Consider the following 22,471-nt stretch of genomic DNA (forward strand, 5'->3'; position numbering starts at 1 on the left):
GAATGGAATGATATTGGATGCTGCTGCCATGAGACCTAACACTCTCTGAAAATGTTTTACAGTGATGGCCTGGCCTAGCTTTATCCTGGTCACCGTGGCCAGGATGCATTCAATCCATGCAGGAGACAACCGTGCCCGCATCGTGACCGAATCCCACACCACTCCCAGGAACGTGGTTCTCTGGGCTGGTGCCAACACGCTCTTTTACGTGTTGAGTCTCAACCCCAGGCTCTGGATGTGGGCAAGGACAACATCTCGATGCCGAACTGCCAGCTCTTGTGACTGGGCTAGAATCAGCCAGTCGCCGATGTAATTGAGGACCCTAAAACCCTGAAGCCTCAGCGGTGCTAGAGCTGCATCCATACATTTTGTAAATGTGTGAGGGGAGAGAGCTAGGCCGAACGGAAGAACCCGATATTGGTACGCCTCGCCCCCGAAAGCGAACCTCAGGAACTTCCTGTGAGATGGAAGGATGGAAATGTGGAAGTATGCGTCCTTCAGATCTATCGTTACAAACCAATCCTCAGATTGAATTTGGTTCACGATGATGGGAATAGTGAGCATCTTGAACCTGAATCTCCTCAGAGACCAATTCAAGTGCCTGAGATCTATTATTGGACGCAACCCCCCATCCTTCTTGGGACTCCCTGTCTGGAGGAGGAATACATTCTATAGCCTCCTTTACCAGCAGAGAGCTTACTTCTTGTTCCAGTACCCGACTCTGCTCTGGGTCGACTACAGTCCCGACCACCCCGTTGAACTTTGGTGGGCGGGAACCGAACTGTAGTCTGTACCCTTTTTGAATGGTGCGCAGAGCCCAAAGAGAAATATTCCTGAGATTTTTCCATGCATCGAAATACTCTACTAAGGGGACCAGCCTATCGAGGCTGGCTTTGGGTATTAATCGGGATTCGTTCTTGGCCCCCTGAAGCGGATCTCCGGCAGGGTTCGACCGAAAACTATTCTCGATGTGCGGACGCGAATGCTGCCTGGCCGCAAGCCTGGGGGGGCGGACAGTGCAGGGCGTGTTCGCTGGAAACCGATGCGTCCCGAAGTGCACTCGATGGCAGGAATATGTTCTATAGCCTCCTTTACCAGCAGAGAGCTTACTTCTTGTTCCAATACCCAACTCTGGTCTGGGTCGACTACAGTCCGACCACCCCATTGAACTTTGGTGGGCGGGAACCGAACTGTAGTCTGTACCCTTTTTGAATGGTGCGCACAGCCCAAGGAGAAATATTCCTGAGATTTTTTCATGCATCGAAATACTCTACTAAGGGGACCAGCCTCTCGAGGCTGGCTTTGGGTATTAATCGGGATTCGTTCTTGGCCCCCTGAAGCGGATCTCTGGCAGGGTTCGACCGAAAACGATTCTCGATGTGCGGACGCGAATGCTGCCTGGCCGCAAGCCTGTGGGGCGGACAGTGCAAGGCGCATTGGCTGGAAACCGATGTGTCCCGAAGCGCACTCGACGGCAGGAAGTCGACATCGATTTCCTGCGGGCTCCACGGGGGAGGCAACCTCGATCACCCCCCCACGGGTGGGGCCACCCGCAGAGGACCTAGGCTGGCTAGGACCTCCCTGTTGAAGCCTTCTTCGCCTGCAGGACGGCCCTCAGGTCACCCTGCTTAGGCTGAGGCTTCGGCTGAGAGCGTCGTCTATGCCAACACTAAGCAGGGAGCCGAGCCCTAAAACCAACACTCTCTCTTTGCGCCTGTCTGTAGGCGGAGGAGCTGGCGGATGGCTGTGGCTGCCCGCTTGGGGCAGGCTTCTTAGGCTTTGAGCAGCGAGGGAGGTATTGTCTGAAGGCTGCAGACTGTTTCTTTGCCTCCTGAAACCTGTCGACGATGATATTAACCGAGTCGCCCAACAGGCCAGAAGGCGAAATCAGGGCATCGAGGAGGAAAGCCCTGTCTTTCTCCCTGATGCCCGAAAGATTTAACCATAGGTGTCTCTCCGAGACCACCAGCGCCGCCATGGAACGGCTGACAGCACGGGCCGTTTCCTTGGTGACTCAGAGAGACAGATCTGCAGCCTTCCTCAACTCAGCAATATCTTCCGGAGTTGGACCCTCACCCTCTTCAATATCCTTAAGAAGGTCGGCCTGGTATGCTTGTAGTACCGCCATTGTATGCAGACTAGCACCAGCCCGACCCGCAGCCATATAAGCCCTGCCCACTAACGTAGATGTAACATGGCATGGTTTAGTGGGCAGCACCGGGGTGAATTTTAGTCTACATTATTTCTGAATGTAATAGGGCTAATAAAATGTGACGTAAAATGCATGCTCAAAACGCAATCTTATACAAGTAGCGTTTTTTAAACAATGCAGCAAATATGTTTTAATATCTTAGAAATACTTTAATGTCTATAAAGTTTTGATAGATTTTTATTTTGCTTAGTATCCTACATTTGGCCAAAATCTAGGAAAGACGATGCTGTATTGGCTGTGACAATCCGCAGCAGGTTATAGACCAACGTTACCAGATCTTAACCTTTTTTTTTGTTTGTTTGTTTTTTTTTTTGAGTAAAGAAAATGCTGTACTTTATTATTATTATTATTATTATTATTATAGGCAAATAAAAATGTTTTTAAAAATATAATGTTATAAACCAGTATTTCTTCTACCCGAACCGGTTTCGAAACAGTAATAATACAGAGGAACGCAGGAACAGAAACGTTAAAATATAGATTCTGCTCGAAGTAAACCAATGTTTTTTTGTTTGTTTTTTTCAAGCCCTGATTAATATTGTGCAGACCTAAAAAGGAAATTTAATTCAGAAAGACAATAAAAAGCATAAAAGTCTAATAAAAACAATGGTTGCAACTTTTTTCAACTTATCCTAATTAGTAATACAATTTGAAATCACATTGTCATAAAACCTTCAAGGAAGAGCTTTTAGTGCTAGTTGTTTTTTAGTCTTCCATTTTTTTAAAACTTTATTTCTTAAAATATTACCCAAAAATCATTCTTATCCTTGCTCAGAGTTTGAGCATAGTCATAACATGCTTTACTGTGTAGCAGTAGCATTTTTTTTTACTGCATATTGCATGTTAACTTAATTACTTAATGAGGGTATTAAATATGCTTATAATAATCTTAAAATTGTTGTTAACGTTTAACATTTTTAATAGCTTAACATTATTAGATATGTTTTCCCTTTTGAACTGAAATCTAAATCTTGATTTGTCACTTTTAAAGTGAAATAAAATCCATAGAATGAAGGATAGTTGGATAGTACATACATAATATTTTAGATTTAGATATAGATTCCTTTATGGTCATTCCACTGAGTACAACAAAATTAAGTAGCAATCCTTGGTGTTATCCACACATAACATCAAAAGGTATTGGAACAGTTTTAATAATAAAAAAAAAAGTGTAGGATCTAATAAATATAAATATATACAACAATAGGACAATGTGATGAAAAGATACAATATGATACAATGGCATAGCAGCTGAGGTCTGGGTTGCGGTGACCCTATGTACAAGTAGTGCAGTGGAAATGTAAATGAGTAGTGCAAGAATCCAGTTAAAAATGTAAACAAGTAGTGCAATAGTGCAGTTGAAATGTAAAAAAAAAAAAATAAAATAAAAAAAAAATCGTAGTGCAGAAGTACAGTTGAAATGTAAACCAACGAGGAACAGTTGAAAATACTGTTTGCATCTATGCAATGTTCAGTGGATAGTATGGTATTGGATAGTATGTGGGTTTTATAAACAAGGCCTCAAGTGTTCTCTTGTACATGAAGCCTTTGATAAATTACCATCAGGAAGAGGGTTTGCATGTTTGAGGATTGGGTTTGAGTCTTCAGTGAGATCATGCTTGATTTGTTTGGCTGACCTTAAACTTCACTGGCAGATTTATATGGAGTGAAAATATGATGAGGGCTTGACAAGTAAGTGCTTTTTTCATGTCACTACTTTGTTCAGACTGGTAATGGGATGTCTCATGGGATGTTTTCAGACTAGTGTATGAGCTGACAGACTGAAGGAGCTCTCTTTCTCTTGCTCTCTCTCTTTCTCTTTCTCTTTCTCTTTCTCTTTCTCTTTCTCTTTCTTTAATTCATGGGCATAGCTGTTTTAAAAAATGGTGGGGATAGTTGAGTTGGGAGCACAGACATTCTGGTCGTGACATAAGAAAATATTGGAGCCTTAGCTCATGAATATCATTTAGATTATACACAAAAAAATGTAAAATGATCTGTTACTGATAATAAAATAAATAAATAAATAAATAGAAAAAATGCATACGTACATACATGCATATGTGCATGCATAAATTGATGCCAGCAAATAAAAGTACTTGATAGTAATCATAATGAAAAACATTGTAAATACTATTACCAAGTACTTTTATTTGCTGGTATTTTTACCTTATTCAAAAAAAAAAAAAAAAAAAAAAAAAAAAACATATATATATAATTTTAAGACTCTTTAAATACTTTTTATTGAATACTTTTAATACCTACCTATTTCTCAAAAGTATTATATAAGTGTCTCATAAGTATCTTAAAAGTATCTCATAAGTAGAAAATGAAATAGAAACAATAACATTATGATTAGAAATGTCTTTTAAACTATTTCAAAAGCATACCGAGTTCCTGTGTTTTTGAAGGAGCAGTCATTCTTCCTGACCACTTTGAGAAATTAAATAAACTTGCTACATATTTAATTTGATAACTGATATCTTGATACCTCTGTTTTGATATCTCTAAGTCAGCTACTGATGTTCCGATTTATTTATTAAAATGTATTACAATTTTACTGGAATGAATAGCAAGCAGCAATAAAACACAATTTTCAAAATTGACTAGCTAGTTTCGAGACGCATTTTTTAACTTGACAATCATGGTCTAATGGTCACAAACTACATGATGCAATTGCATGCAAGACTAAAGGTGTAGAGTGGTGCTCTTAAGATGATGAATTTTAAAGACACAACTTGTCTGAGAGGCTTTTATCATGTAAAACATACAGTATAGCAGGCTAAAGACAGCACACCATCAGCATCCTAAGTAAAACACTACCCTTAAAATCAAAAACTAGTCAACAATCTTTGACAATCACTAATTAGTCTGTTGTTGGATGACTAGTAAAATAGTCACCCGGTGTGACCCAACCATTGGCCACATGTCCACACTGTAAAATGCTCTCATTATACTGTACTCTTCCTGTTTAATCTATTTTTCCTTTCCTGTTTCTTACATATTGGGAAGAAACAGTTTTTGGGACTAACACTATTCATTCATGGGTTCATTTGTATAACTAACCTGTTTCTAACCAAACTAATGTACTAACACCCTGAATCTTCATCATTAATTTCTTTCTCTTTTAATTTCGTCCATTTATTAACAACCGTTCTGTTCACTATTGTTTTGATTTCCTTTCTTCCCCCTTCTTCCTAAACACTCAGGCATTGGACACGCTATGGTAAACAAACTACATTGTCTGGTAGATATCATTCTTATTGTCCTTTTTTGGTTTGCCGTGTATCCCTCTCCCTTTCTTTCTTTCTTTTTCTTTGAGTTTCATTCTAGACACTCTTTTCAAAAAATGAGGAAATGGGTTTGTATTACCAGGACTTTTCACATTCCCCCCTTTACCCCCTCTCAAACTTCCCTCCCTTCTTTTACAGTTTTGTTTCTTACTGGTTTTTGGTTTATCAGGCTGGCTTTTACATCCTCACGTTAACGTTACGTAGAGATTCACATCCTCACTGGGACTCTCACAGTAACAAGTAAAGTGTTTTTTCTCCCCACACCAAGCCTCCACATTTTTTGCGAGGACTGTCGGCAATAACTGACAGAGGATTTCCAAGAATGTCCACAGAGGAAATTTCCACCTTGCAGAGCCTCCCAAAAATAAACAAACACACGAGAAACCTAAGAACTCTGGGAACTCTGGCAGTTGATACCTCCACACCACTCATAGCATGTCCACATCTCCACCATCCCATTCAGCCTCATATATCACTGCGACTAACACTACATTCAATTCATCACTCTGCTTCCACCCAAATCCCTTGTGTGTCTACCGCATGTGATTTCTGTGCTGTGTGTCTAGTTGCATGGCCTTCCTGCTTATTTTTTTCTTTTTAATTCTGCATGGGTGCTTGTTGATTGGCTGTTGTGGCTTTGCTCCTCCCCTTTTCATTGAACCAATGAATCATCAATCCTTCTCATGTTATATCAGTATGACCTTTTGAAAAAATAAAAATACGATTTTTTGACAGTGGTTAATGCCTTCCTTTAATGCATGCCTGTTCAAGTATGTGTCTGAACTTCTGTTTATGTGTATGAGTGAGCGTATGACAAAGTTGCGTATCCCCTAAAACTAAAACAAGCACAAATAATTTGTCCTTGGTTTTAACATTTACTAACCCCAATTAGTAATATTCCAAACCAGATAACAATTCATTTTCTTAACCCATCAAAGATGAAGAAAATATTCATCAGCAATATTTTCTTTACCTGTCCCGTGGACCTGTACTAAACTATCACCAATAAATCTTATCCAGACCAATGGTCCAGAGTGTTAGCAGTAAGCGACCCGAAATAGGAGCAAATCTGAACAAGACAGACCATAATAAACAATACAATAATGTTATCGCTCAGGTTAAAAAGAGCGTCTTTAAATGAGTTACTAATTTGTTGTCTTTCTATATTGTCATCATTTAACAGGTGACTATATCGGTGGATGGTATATTGACCACCACAGGGTACACTCAGGAGGACTACACTATGCTGGGCTCAGATGATTTCTTCTATGTGGGGGGAAGCCCAAGCACTGCCGACCTGCCTGGATCTCCCGTCAGCAATAATTTCATGGGCTGCCTGAAAGAGGTGGGTCCTATAAGATGTGCATAATCGTGCGTGCACGCACGAACGCACATATGCACACAGTGTAAATAACAACAAAAAAACCCTCTCGATATTAAAACCCCTATAAAATACACAACACACAAAACACACTCAAAAACATATAAAAATCACACACACATAAAAAAAAAAAATAACAAACAACATGGCATCTGCACGCAAATTTTGCTATACCAGAACTAGCTTCACTTTTCTAGTCAATTATGCATTTGCTTTTAAGCAACTGGTCTCATTGTGGTTTTTACAGTGTTTTTTTTTTTTTTTTTTTTTTTTACTTTACACACAAATCCAAGAATTGCACACACAAAATGCCAAATTCCTCACATCGCTTGCAAAATAAAGCACTGCATTCATTATATCACAAACACATCTCAAAAGCAAACATTTGCAAACACCTTTGCCATAATATCAATTCCTGTTCGATTTTTTGTGTGTTACATAGAGAATTGTTTGTTGTGTTTTGAAAATGTTTTATGAATAGAGGCAGAGAATTAGTGTAGGGTTTTGCAGATTTGGTGTGTGGTCAGGTTTCAGAAATTGTGTGACAATTAAACATTTTGTGTGTAAGCAGTTGAAGAAAAAAAACTGTAATAGATGTCAGTTTCCGTCAAGTTGTCTGAATTGAGAACAGTATATTTATCATATTAGAAAATTGTTTTAAAACCTAACAAGAGTATTTTTTTTTTAATTGTTAGCTTGAAAAGTGTGCTTGTGCTATCTTTCTTTAAAATAAATACCACTTACAATAGTTTGATACTCAGTTTTCTGAAAAAAACATGAATATATTTTTAAGATGTGGCTTAGGTGTCTGAAAACATTTTGGGACCACTGTATCCTTTTCATTTGTGACCCTGGACCACAAAACCAGTCATAAGGGTACATTTTTTAAATTGAAATACATTTAATAAATAATCAAATAAATAAGCTTTCCATTGATGTATGGTTTGTTAGGATAGGACAGTATTTGGCTGAGATACAACTATTTGAATATCTTGAATCTGAGGGTGCAAAAAAAACAAAACAACACAAAAAAAAACAAACAACAAAACAAAACAATCTAAATATTGCATTTAAAGTTGTGCAAAAGAAGATCTTATCAATGCATATTACTAATCAAAAATCAAGTTTTGTAAAAAATATCATCATGGAACATGAGTTTTACTTGTTGTTACTAAGGAGTCATATGATGTAATTTCAAGTTTTCCTTTCTCTTTGGAGTGTTACAAGCTGTTCGTGAATAGATAAGATCTGTAAAGTTGCAAAGATGAAACCCAAAGAGATATTCTTTATAAAAGTTAAGACTTGCCCATGCCCTCCTAAAACGCCTTGTTTAAACACACCTCCACATGTCTACGTCATGATGTGGAAAGATTAGCATAACGCTGCCCAAATGTTCATGCAAAGAAAGAAGACATATCTTTTATTCTCAGTGTTGCTGACGGCGCCATGTTGTGAAGATGCTGTTTCGTTGTGAAAGCGAAAATACTTTGTTTGGCCTTAAAGAGGACACAACTAGAAAGCAGTGGTTAAATTGTATTTACAACACTGTTCCAGAACAGTTCAACCCAAATATTTAGATGTGTGCAATGCATTTTATGGAGGACTGTTTCCTGATCCTGGGAGAGTAGAATAAAATGCCAGTGTTTCTGACTCACAGTCTCTAAGTATGTTTACATATGTAAAGGATTTGCCACTGATGATTCAAATGCAAGTTTTGAGCAGTGTAGAGCAGCAGGTCTCAATTCTAGTCCTCGCACCCCACTGCTGTGCACATTTTGTATGTTTCTCTTTGTTCTATTCGAACGTAAGTGCCCTGCAAAGTGGACATCACAGGATATTCCGGCATGATTCCAGTTCAAAGCGAACGTATATGTTCCAATCAAAGTGCATTGAAGTGTGCGAGATGTGAATTTAAATTGTATTTATTTACAGAGGCATATGATGTCACACTTGTCTGTGTATGAAGACATTGCACAGTGCAAATCCATGAATGAATGTTCCGAAGTGAGGTAAACTTCAACAGATTTCCCCTGCTCAGGGAGTAGGGAGCAAAGAACACTGTGTAGGGACCATGTCAATAAAAACACAGTTCATGCACGGAGCTCACTTATAACGAGCTGATTATCTGAATCAGGTGTTTAAACAAAGAGAGACGTGCAAAATATGCAGAGCTGGGGGGCGTGAGGACTGGAATTAAGAACCGCTGGTGTAGAGTAGAGCTTGTTATTTGTTTTTTTCTGATCACAAATGGAGACATGGTTTTATGTTTGTGCGGCGCAGCGCGATGCAACACGACATGTAAAAACACAGTATAAGTCATTATAATCCGTAATTATGTCCCCACTGGATACAACAAATGGTTCGTTTGTAATGGGTTTTATTGTTTTTGTCTTGTCTCGCCAGTGTTCTGACCGAGACATGCATCATGCATGACAAGGGGCATAACATTTCCGTCACACGCTTGAGGCATTCGGCCAATCACAAAGCACTGGATAGCTGGCCAATCAGAGCACACTTCACTTTTCAGACAGATGAGCTTTGTAAAAAATCGATGGTGTTTCAGGAAGGCGGGGCATAGAGGAGAAACAATAATATATAGTATGTGGAAAATACGTTTTTTTGTTTTGTTTTGTTTTTTTACCTTAAACCGCATAAATACATTTCATTACACCAAATACACAAAATAATGTTCTTTTTAGCAACATCATATGACCCCTTTAATATCCTTATGATTTTTGGCATAAAAGAAAATTCAATAATTTTGATCCATACAATGTATTGTTGGCTATTGCTACAAATACAATCAAGGGTCCAGGATCACATTTTTTAAATGCATAAACATGACTTTAGTTGGGCTAATTGATTTTAATAGATTAAGTCCAAATCATAGAACCTACCTTTTTATGACAATTGTGTAATAAGTTTTACTAGATTTGTTGACTTGTAAGGTTGAATTGATGAGGAGCTACAGTATCATTAGGAGCAATATGGAGCAATATGCACAGATGACCAGTTCTTGCAAGTGATTTATTGCAGAAAATAAATAATAAAGAGCTGAGAGGCATTACATAAATATGTATGTGAAATACATTTCTGTAGTCACATACATATTTATTCACACAAACTTGTAATGATTCTGAATAAAAATAAGCCTGTTTTGCCCAGTGATTTTCAATATAACTCTGGTGGAGTGAGTGAAGACAGTGGGTGTGAAGTCAGCTGTTCTATTTTAAATAAAGATTGAACATGAATTTGATATACAGTAGTGGTCCATGTATGCACATGATCCTGGGTGTTGTTATTACTTACTTCCCATGGTTCAGGCACACAATAGAGTTCAGGAGTCTAGAAACATGTTTTTAAATATATATTTTTTAACTATTTCAAACTGTTAAATTGGCAGACAAGTGTAAAAATGGTGCTCACAATGTGAGATACAATGGCCTGATTTTGTTCTAAATGACGTCACACCAGCTTGAAGTATATTGGGGCCTTAAAGGTGCCATGTGTAACAATTGAGGTAAAAATATCCAAAAAATGACCTACACGCATCAAAAGAATGAAAATAAATAAGGGCGATGATGTCATTAAAAAAATGTCAAGTTATAGTGCTGCAGAGATATCAACCTTAATTAGCATTAGCATTACTAGCCACGGACCGACAGGTGTCGTAATACCAGTTTCGGCCATGGGAGGCGGTATGCGGGCAATATACCCACCAGCCAACCTGCAATACACGAATAACTCGCACGGCTTGTGGGCGTACTTGAACCTGATGTCAAGCAACCGCGCTCGGAATCACAAATCAAATCCGATAAGAAAAGGAGCCGAAACAGAGTAAACATCGGCACTGCTTTCCACTCGCTTGAGACAACTGATGGACTTGAAAGAAATGAGCTTCGACTCCGAACTTGCAACATTTCTTTTGGATTGGTAAGTAAGATGCTGTTAGTATTTAGCTAGAAGTTTGTTTTATATGTTTGCGTATTTTTTTTCGGGAAGTTATAACATAGAAATGTATCGAAGGCTGTTCGATGGCTAACCGTAGCTGCGTTTGATAGTTAGCTAGCTATAAATTACCCACAGATCCGATCCGGTTTTCACCTGTTATCTACCAAAGCCCGTCTCTACCAAGCTGATGCTATAATGTAACATTACCTAAGAAGCTTGAAATGTCTTCGATGATAATGAACCCGAGAGAGAGAGAGAGAGAGAGAGAGCGCGCCCCGGCCGCGCGCGCACTCACTCACTATATTCAGAGCGGTCAAGTTTTTGAAAGCGTGTGAAAAGAGTCAATTGCGTGTGGTCTCACTGTGAATGCTTGAGAGTTGGCAGCTCTGGTTACGTTGGTTGGCGCTAGCTTGGTCAACATCAGCTGTCTGATGTTGACCAATGATGTTGACAGAATGCTGTCTGTCAAATTAATTTAATTCAAATAATGTGTATATACAATTCAAAATGTAATATGAACAAAACGAATATGAACATATTCACTGGTAAAGGTGAAGGGGAGTAGCTTGAAGATGTCATGTTTCAAAATCACTTGACATCACCCAACGTTCCTCTGGAGGCAAAACGTCCTTTAGGCTTCGGCTATGGCTCTAGGGTTGTTGTGAAGGTAGGGGCGGAGCATAGAGACTATGCCGTTTCTCGTTTGTTACTCTAGAGTAGACCAATTCACTTTATTGAGGCATATTGCCCCCATCTGGTATGGAATGTGGAGTATGACTTGATTTTTTTGCCAGACATTACACATGGCTCCTTTAAAGGCCAATTTATACTTCTGCGTCGGGTGCGCGTAGTAGGTACGTCGTAGCATACGCATTGACGTGTACCATACGTCGTACCCTTCGCCGTACCCTGACCCGCACGTCCTCAAAAATGTAACTACGCGTCGCGACGACGCGGACTGCAAGATCTGTGATTGGTCGGCTTGGTAGTATCACGTTACCTCCTACGCATTTCCGGAATGATCTTCTGCACTCTGGACCGGCCGCCATTTTTAAATTCCGAAATTCAGTGAAGAGCCAACATGGAAATGGACCAAGTGACCGAGCGATTAATTGAAGAAGTGAGGAAATACAGCCATCTGTATGACTCCTCTTGGGGAGATTACAAAGACTGCCAGACGGCAGCGAATTCGTGGACTGTAAACACAGTGGAACCCGCTCGCGTCAACTAGCGTTTCGGCGGTGTAACTGCAGAGCAAAACAGACATACGCAGAAGTATAAATGCTCACGACGGCGTCGCCTACGTGCGTAGTCTACGACGTACACTACGGCGTACACTCGAGTAAGTCAGCTAACTAAGGCATGTCATACAGTACATCACTATATGTGTCCTAAAATCAGATGAAAATATCTGGATGGAATCATAGTCTGAAGCAAAAAGAAGCTGTGCTCAGCATACACTAAGAGGTTTTCTATGAAACCTGTCAACTCCTAAAAAAATCTAGCTTGCTAAAAGCTTGCTCTCACTTTCAGCAGCAAGCGCCCACTATTCCAAGACAACATAAGTTACTATTTTATTGAAAATAAGTAAGCTTATTTTCAATGAAATAGTAAAAATAAAATAATAAAATAAAATAAAATAAAAATCAATTGATTTCTAAAGGAAGTTTGTAATTTATATTCAATTCAATGCTTTTAAATAATTAAAAGCCTTTACAGAATATTTGATTACTAAATATCATCTTGAATCTGCTGAAATGCAGATCTAAATGTAGTTCTAAATGTAGTTTAGAACGTCACATTTGTTAAACTTTGGTGAGATTATTAATTAAAAATTTCAATAAATTTTTGGAATCAACAGTGTGCATTTTTTATGATCTGCAATTGTGGTTGTGCACCTGTTTCTCATTAGTTTGGATATGCATGATTTATACCTTTGTTTTATACTATATATAGACTTATTAACTTATTATCTGTCTTATCAATATGGAGTCTTTTTTGTTGCTACAGTTCCCAGAGGCTGTTTTCATTTATGAAATTTCACTGTTGGCTCCATCATTAGATGTAATCATGTAACATAGACTGTGTAACCCACTGGAGACAAATAGCTGTTTCATGAAGTAAACATCCTGCCTCAGCTAAAGTGACATTCATGGCTTCTTTCAGGAAGTTTACCACATCCAGAAGCGGATTCCATTAGGAGTTGCCAGCACATAGACATGCACATATGCATGCACAGACACACGCAGACACACACTCGTGGCTCGCAGTACCCGACACACACGGGTGGTCTATAATAACCATCATAATGAAAGGTCACCTTGTCTCTGCTGTTTAATCTGCCACTGGTTTCTCCTTTGCTCTCTCTCTATCCCCAGTCCAGCTAATAATATCAGTCGTGTAGCTGTGGATGCTCATGTGCCTGTCCCTGCCACATTCTAAGACACAGCCTGTGCCAACAGTGATGAAAGACTTACCGAGTTAGAATTACCCAAGGAGTACTAAAAAAGGCAGGCACTTTATTTCAGTTAAAGACAGGGCGAGTGTAACAAAAACGTCCTCTGAGATAGGGATCATCCCTCATTTAAACTCTGTTTCATGACAAAAGTGTTGAAGGGTCTGAACTTTCTGGCTGAATGTCATACAGGACCCCATTTCCCCCACACCCCGGCCCGCCCGTATTAAACATCTTGACTGTAGTATCCTATCATATTTGTTTAGCATCCATGGTTATTTCTGTTATGATCAGTGTAGGATGATAAGCTGATATCAGCTTTGATATGTGAGAGCAAGCTTCACTGAATGCATATTGCTGATTATTACTTTTCATTTACTTAAACGAATGGTGTTTGTGATCACAGTTGTATTCTGTGATTGTGCTTGTTGAATAGCTAGTCTGCATCATGAATATGTTTCCCATATTAAAGTTTTTCATCTGTCAAATTTAGCTGTTGATGCAGACATTAATGCATAAATGCGGATATATATTCTACGCTAATGTAAATGAAAATAATCACTAGTCTTACAAACTCTTAGGTCTCTTTCTCTTGATAAGCATATTTCCTGTAATGTCAACTGCTCACTTGTCAGACTCATTTGTAATCCTCAGATAGCTTCAACAGTTAGAACTGGCTCATTTGGTTCTTTTTGAGACGAACGCGACTAAAAAGTTGACTTTTAACTCTGCCTGTAGACTTGATTCATTAATTTGAACCAGTAATTTGGTTCAGTAACTGGTCTAGTAAGAGCTACATACTTGTTCATTGGAAGTTCTTAGACTTGTGCCAGGTACACACAGGTTTGTTGTTGTTGATTTCACATTGATGATTTCTTCAATGATTAAAGAGCAGGTCATATGGGTTTTTAAAAAATATATCTTTTGCAGTTTATAATGTAGCTATCCTTAAATGAAAACAATCTGCTTTGCAACAAAAGTTGTTAATCAAAAAAAGTGCATGATAAATAAAGATATTGTGTCTCAAAAGAGAGAGTTTGTTCTGAATTGCCTTAACAAGTTGTTATATTTTCAAATCTTTTGCCTGTTACGGGTATACGTCACTGGGTAACACATTTGCATAATCCCCACCTGCCCACAAATACTTCTAGTGTGTTTACATTATGTTGAGAAGACGCTGTGTTCAAGGATACCACAGAAATAAAATTCAAACCTTTTGTTGTGTGCATGTTATTTTATCAAGGACTGCTTCCCTAATCTTGGCTTTTATCTTCGTTGGCTTCTAATCTTCTTTCTTAATTTGGACTAACAAGCTCTCCAAACCACAACCTGTAAGTACGATTGATACGTTGTGTACATTTTCAATTGAGTGCTCAAAAAAAGTTTTTGTGCTAATATGTGATGTACACCTGACGCAGCTTTAGGTTTCCAAGTAAAGCACAATATTACAGTCTTACTGAAGTAGTTCTGATAATTCGCTGTGAACCTTCTATTTCCTAAGAATGTGTCGATTATTGTAGAGACTTTATAATCATTGTGAAATTGCTATTTAATTTGCTGCACCGGCAGTTATAGGGTTAATGTGGGAGAGACAAGCGAGTTATCAGGCAGCTGCACATGTGATACAGCTGCTATGCATTCTGATTAAAAGTTAAGACAGCGTCTTTTGTCTTTCGCTCTTCAAACATTACAGTAGACATATTTTGGTTTACAAACTGTATTGTTTCATCAGTTAGTCACGTTAGCACTTGGCTAATGTATCCACCAAGTGTTCACAGTTTAGCAGTTAACTTTAGCTGTGGGCACGATTCGCTTGCATAAGTGTTTTTGTATTTTATGTCATTATTATAAGAATGGACTGGAGCACTATATTGTTTTATGTAAAGGTGCTTTGTCAATGGTAGCACTGGCTATTCGACTCGTCTCTGTGCCAGTAACAACAGGCTTGTCCAGCTGACCAATCAGAGCAGACTAGGCTTGTGGAAGGGAGGGGTTTGCTCCGAAATTGCTTGGAACCAATCATTTCCTAATCATTGGCAAATGACTCTAATAAAAAAATGTATATTCTGAGAAAATTAGAATGTTTTCTGACCTTAGATGCATTTAAACCTATTGTAGGTCACTCCAACACAATATTAGGACACTTTAAAATACCATATGACCTGCTCTTTAAATACACTCACTTGCCACTTTATGGTACTATGAAGTACACCTTCATAGTACCATGTTGGATCCCCTTTTGCTTTCAGAACTGCCTTAATTCATTGTGATAGATTTAACGTGGTGCTGAAAACATTCCTCAGATATTTTGGTCCATATTTAACTGATACCATCACACAGTTGCTGCAAATTTGTCAGCTGCACATCCATGATGCAAATTTCCCGTTCCATCACATTCCAAAAGTGAATTATTAGATTGAGATCTGGTGACTGTGGAGGCCATTTGAGTAAAGTGAAGTCATTGTCAAATAAGCTTGAGATGATTTGAGCTTTGTGACATTTTGTGTTATCCTGTTGGAAGAAGCCATCACAAGATGGATACACAGTGGTCATAAAGGAATGAGCATGGTCAGTAGGCTGTGATGTTTAAACAAAGCTCAGATGATACTAAGTGTGCCAAGAAAATATCCTCCACAGCATTAAACCAACAGCAGCATCCTGAACTGCTGTTACAAGGCAGGATAGATCAATGCTTTCATGTTCATCTATAAAGCTGCTCTGGAGAGAACAGTGATGTCATCCTGCTCAGGTCAGTTCTCAACCAATAGTGTCTGTGCAGTTAAGTCAGTATTGGCAAATATTAAGTGTCCCCAATTAAGCAAGCCAGAGGTGACAGTAGCAAGGAACCCAAACTCCACTGGTGACAGAAACAGAGAAAAAAAATAAAAATCTTGGGAGAAACCAGGCTCAGTTGGGGGTCTAGTTCTCCTCCAGCAAACATGGAGTGGTTTAATTCCAGGCTACATCACAAATCAGATTGCAGATTGATATTTTAGAATTGGGTAGAAGATTGGCATGCATAACACCACCATTTGGAAGGTGGTGGTGGGGGGGGGGGGTCTGGTTCTTGTAATCTTTGTTGATGATCTGTCTGTGCCAATGGGTGTCTAGTTGACAAGATCTTCACTGGAGATCTGTCTTTAGGGCTCATCTAGTTGACATGGTCTCCACTGACATTTAGTGCTGTCAAGGGTGTCTCTAGGTGCTGATCCACCATCTGGACTGGATACGGACTGTACGGTACAGTAGATTGTTCCAGAATTTGGGTGCTAAATAGGAAAAGGATCTGCCACCCGCAGATGATTTTGATATCCTATTATAGTAGAATCAAAAATAAGTAACAGACCCGCACACTATCAATACTTGCTAGTTCTTAAACTTATTTTCCGACCGAAACGTTGCACTTAGTTAAATTTAAGAATTAGCAAGTATTGACTGTGTGCGGGTTCCGATATACCTATCGTCATTTCAGGTGTGCTGAGTTTACGTTGATTGATATTCTATTATAAAAATGGCCAGAGTTTTGAGATTGCAGTGGACATGAAGGACTATAATGCGATAAGAGCTACCTCAAGTACTGAAGAGCTAAACCATTCAGGGCTTTATAAGATATTAGCAAGATTTTAAAATGTTTACAATGTTTAATAGGGAGCCAGTGCAGTGCTGACAGAACTGGGCTAATATGGTCATACTTCCTGGTTCTAGTAAGAACCCTATAGCCGCTGTATTTTGGACCAGCTAGAGTTTATAAAGCATTAGAAAAATCTAACCTTGGTGTTAATGAATGCATGAATCATTTGTTTATCTGTATTATATTACCCTTAAATGAGTTCAGGAGTTTCTTTGTGCTGAGATTTATCTGATTTCTGCAACATAAGGTGGCTAGCAGACTAGGCATGGGCCGATTACCGATTTCAAGGTATACTGTGATTTGAAAATTTCACGGTTTCAAAACCACTAATATTTTCCATTATACCGTTCCTGCGGTATGCACAGCTGAGTCCACACAGCTTTCAAAAGTATACTCAACCGCAGATGAGCATGGACGAATGATCTTGACACATGTGCAGTACCACAGGGTGCACGGCTGTCTGCGAGCCCTCTTGATGACGAAAATAACGTAATGCCGACCGTGCGCGGATGGCCGAAATATACTTTGGGCTTTACGTGATTGGCAAGCGGCCGTTATTTGCCTTATTGCAACTCTGTTCTGGACTTGCAAAAACTGTGTTGGAATGCAATCATTTTCCAAAATGTCATTTATGTGAAAATATGAAGTCCATTAACGCCCGTTAACACAGGCCAGAGATGCTGAAGACGGACGCACAGAGAAAAATACTGTAGCAGGCAGATCACTCACTGTTCATGATGCACGAACAATTGGAAGAAAATCCTCAATATATAATGTGTTTGCGAAGGAAGCTGGCTGTCTTCTGAAAAGTTTATGTAGTATAATTTCACAAAGCTTGTCAGAACATTCTGTTTTTGCTGCAAATTGGGTTATTATTAAATCAAATTATGTCTATGATTATTATTATATAATTAAATGATATGAAATTATATAAATGATATGTATATGAACTATATAACTAAAATTAAATAAATGTAATTACAGATTTAGGTTAAATAAAGATGTCAGTTTTTATTTTTTTATTTTTTTAGGAAACAAATCAAAGAAAAAAATAAACTATTTATATTGTTTCTAATATTCTGTATGTTGCTCAAAAACAAAATATATTGTGTCAAGCAGGAAATTATTTTAAAAAAATGTTTACCCAGTCATTTAAAAAATAACACATTTCAGAGCTGTAACAACAATACCGTGATACCGTGAAACCATGATATTTTTGCTTAAGATTATCATACCGTCAAAATCTCATACCAGCACATGCCTATAGCGACTGTCAGTTAAGTCAGTCTGTCTGTTTCCTCACCTTGGCCCCAGTTAGTCAAGTACTATTACTAAGACTTCATGCTATATTTTTAGACAGAAAAGCAGCACCACACCAAGAGGGATGAAGAGCATCTTTTTAACAGGTCAGGTCTGCCCTAAAAATTTTCTAATTATCTATGAAACCTGTATTATTCTATGGGCACCACTTGGACATCCAATCATTAAGTGAACAACAAAGTTAAATCTTTGAAGAACAAAGAAACTTGTGAAGAACAAATAAACATATTACACAGAACATGTTACAGGTCTTTTACTTCATTAACTTAGTACTTTGCGCTATTGACTAATTAAAACATCTGATTGGTCAGTGCATTTGGCGGTCACTGATGCTCAAATGTCTGTAATTAGCTACAATGCTCAATGCTGTTAAAGATGTTGTAAAAAGCTTCACAGATGTTTAAAAGCAGTGCCTATCAGCTGTCATATTCATATAGCATTTTCCCATTCATGCTACAGTATAGATCAGTATTACTCATTGCCACCTGCAGCTCGCCAAGCTTCAATTTGTGGCTCACATGGCATTAAATAATATGATGATAAGATCATGCAGTCAATACAGATATTTTATAAAAAGATAAAACAAGCAGGGCTACAACATAACCCATTAAAAATCTCGGACACGAGTGGCATGACACAACTTGACAAAAGACAATAGAGCCCATTTTAATCAGTGATGTTCTGTCTACACTGGATGTCCACACTGGATGCAATGCATGCAAAACATAAACTGATGCCTCATTTTATTAATGACGAACTGTAGTGACATAATGTTCAAATGATTTGCAACGGTTGCTTTCTTTGTTGTATCCAGTGTAGACACACTTAGACTTTTAGTGCAGCACAACAACTGTCGCATCAGGTGTAGACACGGTTAGACAGTGTCTGCTCTATTACAAATAATTTATATTTATAAAAAATACCTAATACAGGGACATTACAAGATGGAAATATAGAAAAGAAAAGATATCTAAACTTGCTCTGCCGTTAAGTCCATGAGACTGACTAACTGCTGAGTTGCCAGTTTTGACAATCTTTCCCGCTGTAGTGCCATAGAATGCAAAAATCACTTTTATAAGGTGTTTGAACACAGTTGTGTGGCCGCAGTGTGTGAAAACAACCAGCCTATAATGTTAAAAATCCACCCACTCATTGTTTTATTATCCCAGTAAATCATAAATAGTCTCTCCACACTAGCAATTCCAGATTTCTCACTACTATGATGTCATACTTAGGGAATGTCCCGCCCATTTGTGACGCTTTCTGCCCTATTAGCATATCCACATCCCTGAGTGAGAAGCAGCGGTCCGCCATTACTGTTTTCTTGCTGTAGCTGCTGGAGATACAATGTCAGCGCCAAAGAGCCATTAAAAGTGTGTGTGTGTTAGGATGCACCAAAGAACATAGGAGTCTCCATAGACTGCAGAAGACACGGTGGTTAAATTTCATTTTCGAAGGAAATGTTCCGAAAAAAAAATGGAAAAGTTCTATACGTTTGTGCTAACATTTTACGCCGGACTGCCTCACAAACAAGGGTCAGTTCAGCACTGGAGTTATGCAGAGATTGCTTCTGAAAGAGGGCTCCATACCAACGCTTCATGCGCAAACGTCCAGACTCCAGACAAAGTAAGCATCACATTTTGTTTTCCAAAAGAGCTTCTTGGCCCTCTTTAAGGCTAATGTTGCTAAAGCTACCCCTGTCTCTGCCTGTTTTCACTAATGCTGCCTTCACATGCTACCAGAATGATCGTAAATAGGAATGTGGTATTTAAAAAATTGCATTTGGAAGTAATGTGAGGTCAGTAACACGGTCACCACCAGTTAAACCTTAACACCGGTATGCCCGCGAGCATGAGCTCTTGAAGTTTTCACTCTTCCGAAAAGGGAGGTGGGAGCACCAGCTCATTTTCATTTAAAGGGGACAAAAAAAAAAAGGCTCATACCCTAAAAGTGGTAATTTCAACAAGCTATAAAAAAATATTTGTGAGGTATTTTGAGATAAAATTTCACATACACACTCTGGGGGCATCAGAGAATAATTTAAAATATTGTATCAATGCATTCCATGGCATCTTTAAGGCCGAATGTGCTCTTCATGGATGGTTAAATACATGATGGGCTAATGTAGAAAAAAATAAATAACTTGTGGTCTTCCCAGCATTAAGGTAATCCTGTTTTTTTTTTTTTTTTGTTTTTTTGTCATTAAGGGAAATCTTCTTGTCTCAGTTACATATTTGACTGGTATGTTTAAAGATGACAGATTGATACGCATACATGCTATTTATGACTAGATGTAACTTTTGATACTTTGCGTTAAAAGGGGCTCTACGATTGACTTTATCCTATCAGAGCGGCTCTCGTGAATGAAACAGTGAAGACCACTGCTATAGATGTTCGGCACTGCTTAGCTAAGAGCTTATGACCTTTTGCATAGTGTGCAGTTTTTCCTAATGGATTTGTTTCTCAGAGATGAACATGATAATTTCAGACATTGAGGGTGAGTCTGATGACAACATTTACATTTTTGGGTGGATTATCTGATTTCCAGTGCTTTCTCCATATCACCTGCACCCATATCCGTGTTTATTCGTTGGCAAAATTCTGCTAAATGACACAAAACAAAATTTTAAGTTGCCAGTCAGCGCCATCATTTTTGATCACTTTCTCAAAATGTTCATGGCTCCCAGAAAATTTTGTTGCATGAATATCTCAACATATTGTGCTGTGATTGCTGTGGATGAACAAGATGGCGCTGCTAATGGCAGCCACGAATTCTTATGATGTTTTTGTTAGTTTGATCTGTGTTTTGTCATTCTTCTTCTATAAGTTTTACCAGAGACAAACTCATTAACATTAAGCAACCCATCCCAGACAATATTTTTCCAGTTTTGATTATTTGGACATTTTGTGTTCAAATGCGCGTGCAGGGGGAGAAGAGGGACATGCACTGGGGCCCTGGTTAAGCTCTATGTGCATGGCTTTCGAACTGCACTCCTAAGCATTCATCTTGCGGATGTCCATTCCCTTCATAACAAAACGAATGAACTATTTCTCCTCACCCACACCAACAAGGACTTTTCAAACTCTGCTGGACTGTGCTTCACTGAAACCTAGCTAAGTGAAACCATTCGTAAGATAACGTGCTCTATCTACCGAGCTACCAGCTGTTCGGAGCGGATTTCCTCGTGGAGTTGACGGGGAAAACGAGAGGTGGTGGATTGTATTTCTACATCAACGAAAGTTGGTGCTCAGATGTCACAATGCTGAAAAAGGCACTCTTCTTATAGGATCTCTTCTCTTTATCTTTTTTTCACAGAGACTGTAACTTCATATATCAGTTTCTGTGAGGATATGTGCATCCCCACCAGGACATTCTTATCATTTAATATTGATAAACCATGGTTTACTGGGAAACTCAAACAGCTTTGTCACGCCAAAAAGGATGCTTACAGAAGTGGGGATAAAATCTTGTTAAACCAGGCCAGGAACAGACTAACAAGGAGATCAGAGTGGCTAAAAAAATACTCTGAATAGCTGAGAAAAAAATTTCAGCCAACGATCCGGCATCAGTATGGACTGGTCTCAAGAACATCAGCTTGAACAGCAGCGGTTCTCAATTCCAGTCCTTGCGACCCCTTGCTCTGCACATTTGTTATGTCACTCTTTGTTAACACACCTGATTCAGATAATCAGCTCGTTAGAAATGAGCTCTGTGCTTGAACTGTGTTCCTATTGACATAACTACACAGTCCCTACACAGTATTCATTGCTCCCTACTCCCTGAGCAGGGGAAATCTGTTGAGGTTTACTTCACTTCGGAACATTCAATCACGGATTTGCTCTGCGTTATGTCTTCACACATGAACAAGTGTGATATCATATACCTCGGTAAATAAATACAATTTAAATTCACGTCTTGCACACTTCAATGCACTTTGAATGGAACCTATACGTTTGCTTCGAACTGGAATCATGGCGGAATATCCTGTGATGTCCACTTACATTCGAATAGAACAAACATCTGAAGCGATAAGAAAGATATAGACCATGACATACTCTTAGGCCGACTACAAATTTCACTGGTATTCAGGGTACAAAATACCACCCCCACAGTCTATGGAGAATCAACAACTGGCTGACGATCTGAATGTGTTTTACTGTCAATTTGAAAAGGCCAGTCTACCATATCCCATCCGCTCCGATCTGCACTTCACACATTCAAATTCAA

At 38.8% G+C, this 22,471-nt stretch overlaps 1 protein-coding gene across 26 annotated transcripts in view; it reads left to right on the forward strand.

Annotated features, from left to right (window-relative positions):
- The window catches only part of LOC109102711 (neurexin-3b), a 332,713-nt gene that overhangs the window by 90,697 nt on the left and 219,545 nt on the right, over window positions 1-22,471 (forward strand). For 19 of the 26 annotated variants that reach the window (XR_006157472.1, XR_006157473.1, XR_006157474.1 and 16 more), the window contains 2 exons: window positions 5,415-5,459; window positions 6,689-6,850. Coding sequence is in view for 22 of the 26 variants with exons in the window: in XM_042746642.1 (XP_042602576.1) it covers window positions 5,415-5,459; window positions 6,689-6,850 (207 nt within the window). In the remaining 4 variants the exon portion in view is untranslated. The remainder of the gene's footprint in view (window positions 1-5,414; window positions 5,460-6,688; window positions 6,851-22,471) is intronic. The other 7 variants (XM_042746631.1, XM_042746633.1, XM_042746639.1 and 4 more) reach the window with 2 other exon arrangements.

Source organism: Cyprinus carpio, chromosome B20 (assembly GCF_018340385.1).
Source record: "Cyprinus carpio isolate SPL01 chromosome B20, ASM1834038v1, whole genome shotgun sequence".
Classification (NCBI taxonomy): domain Eukaryota; kingdom Metazoa; phylum Chordata; class Actinopteri; order Cypriniformes; family Cyprinidae; genus Cyprinus; species Cyprinus carpio.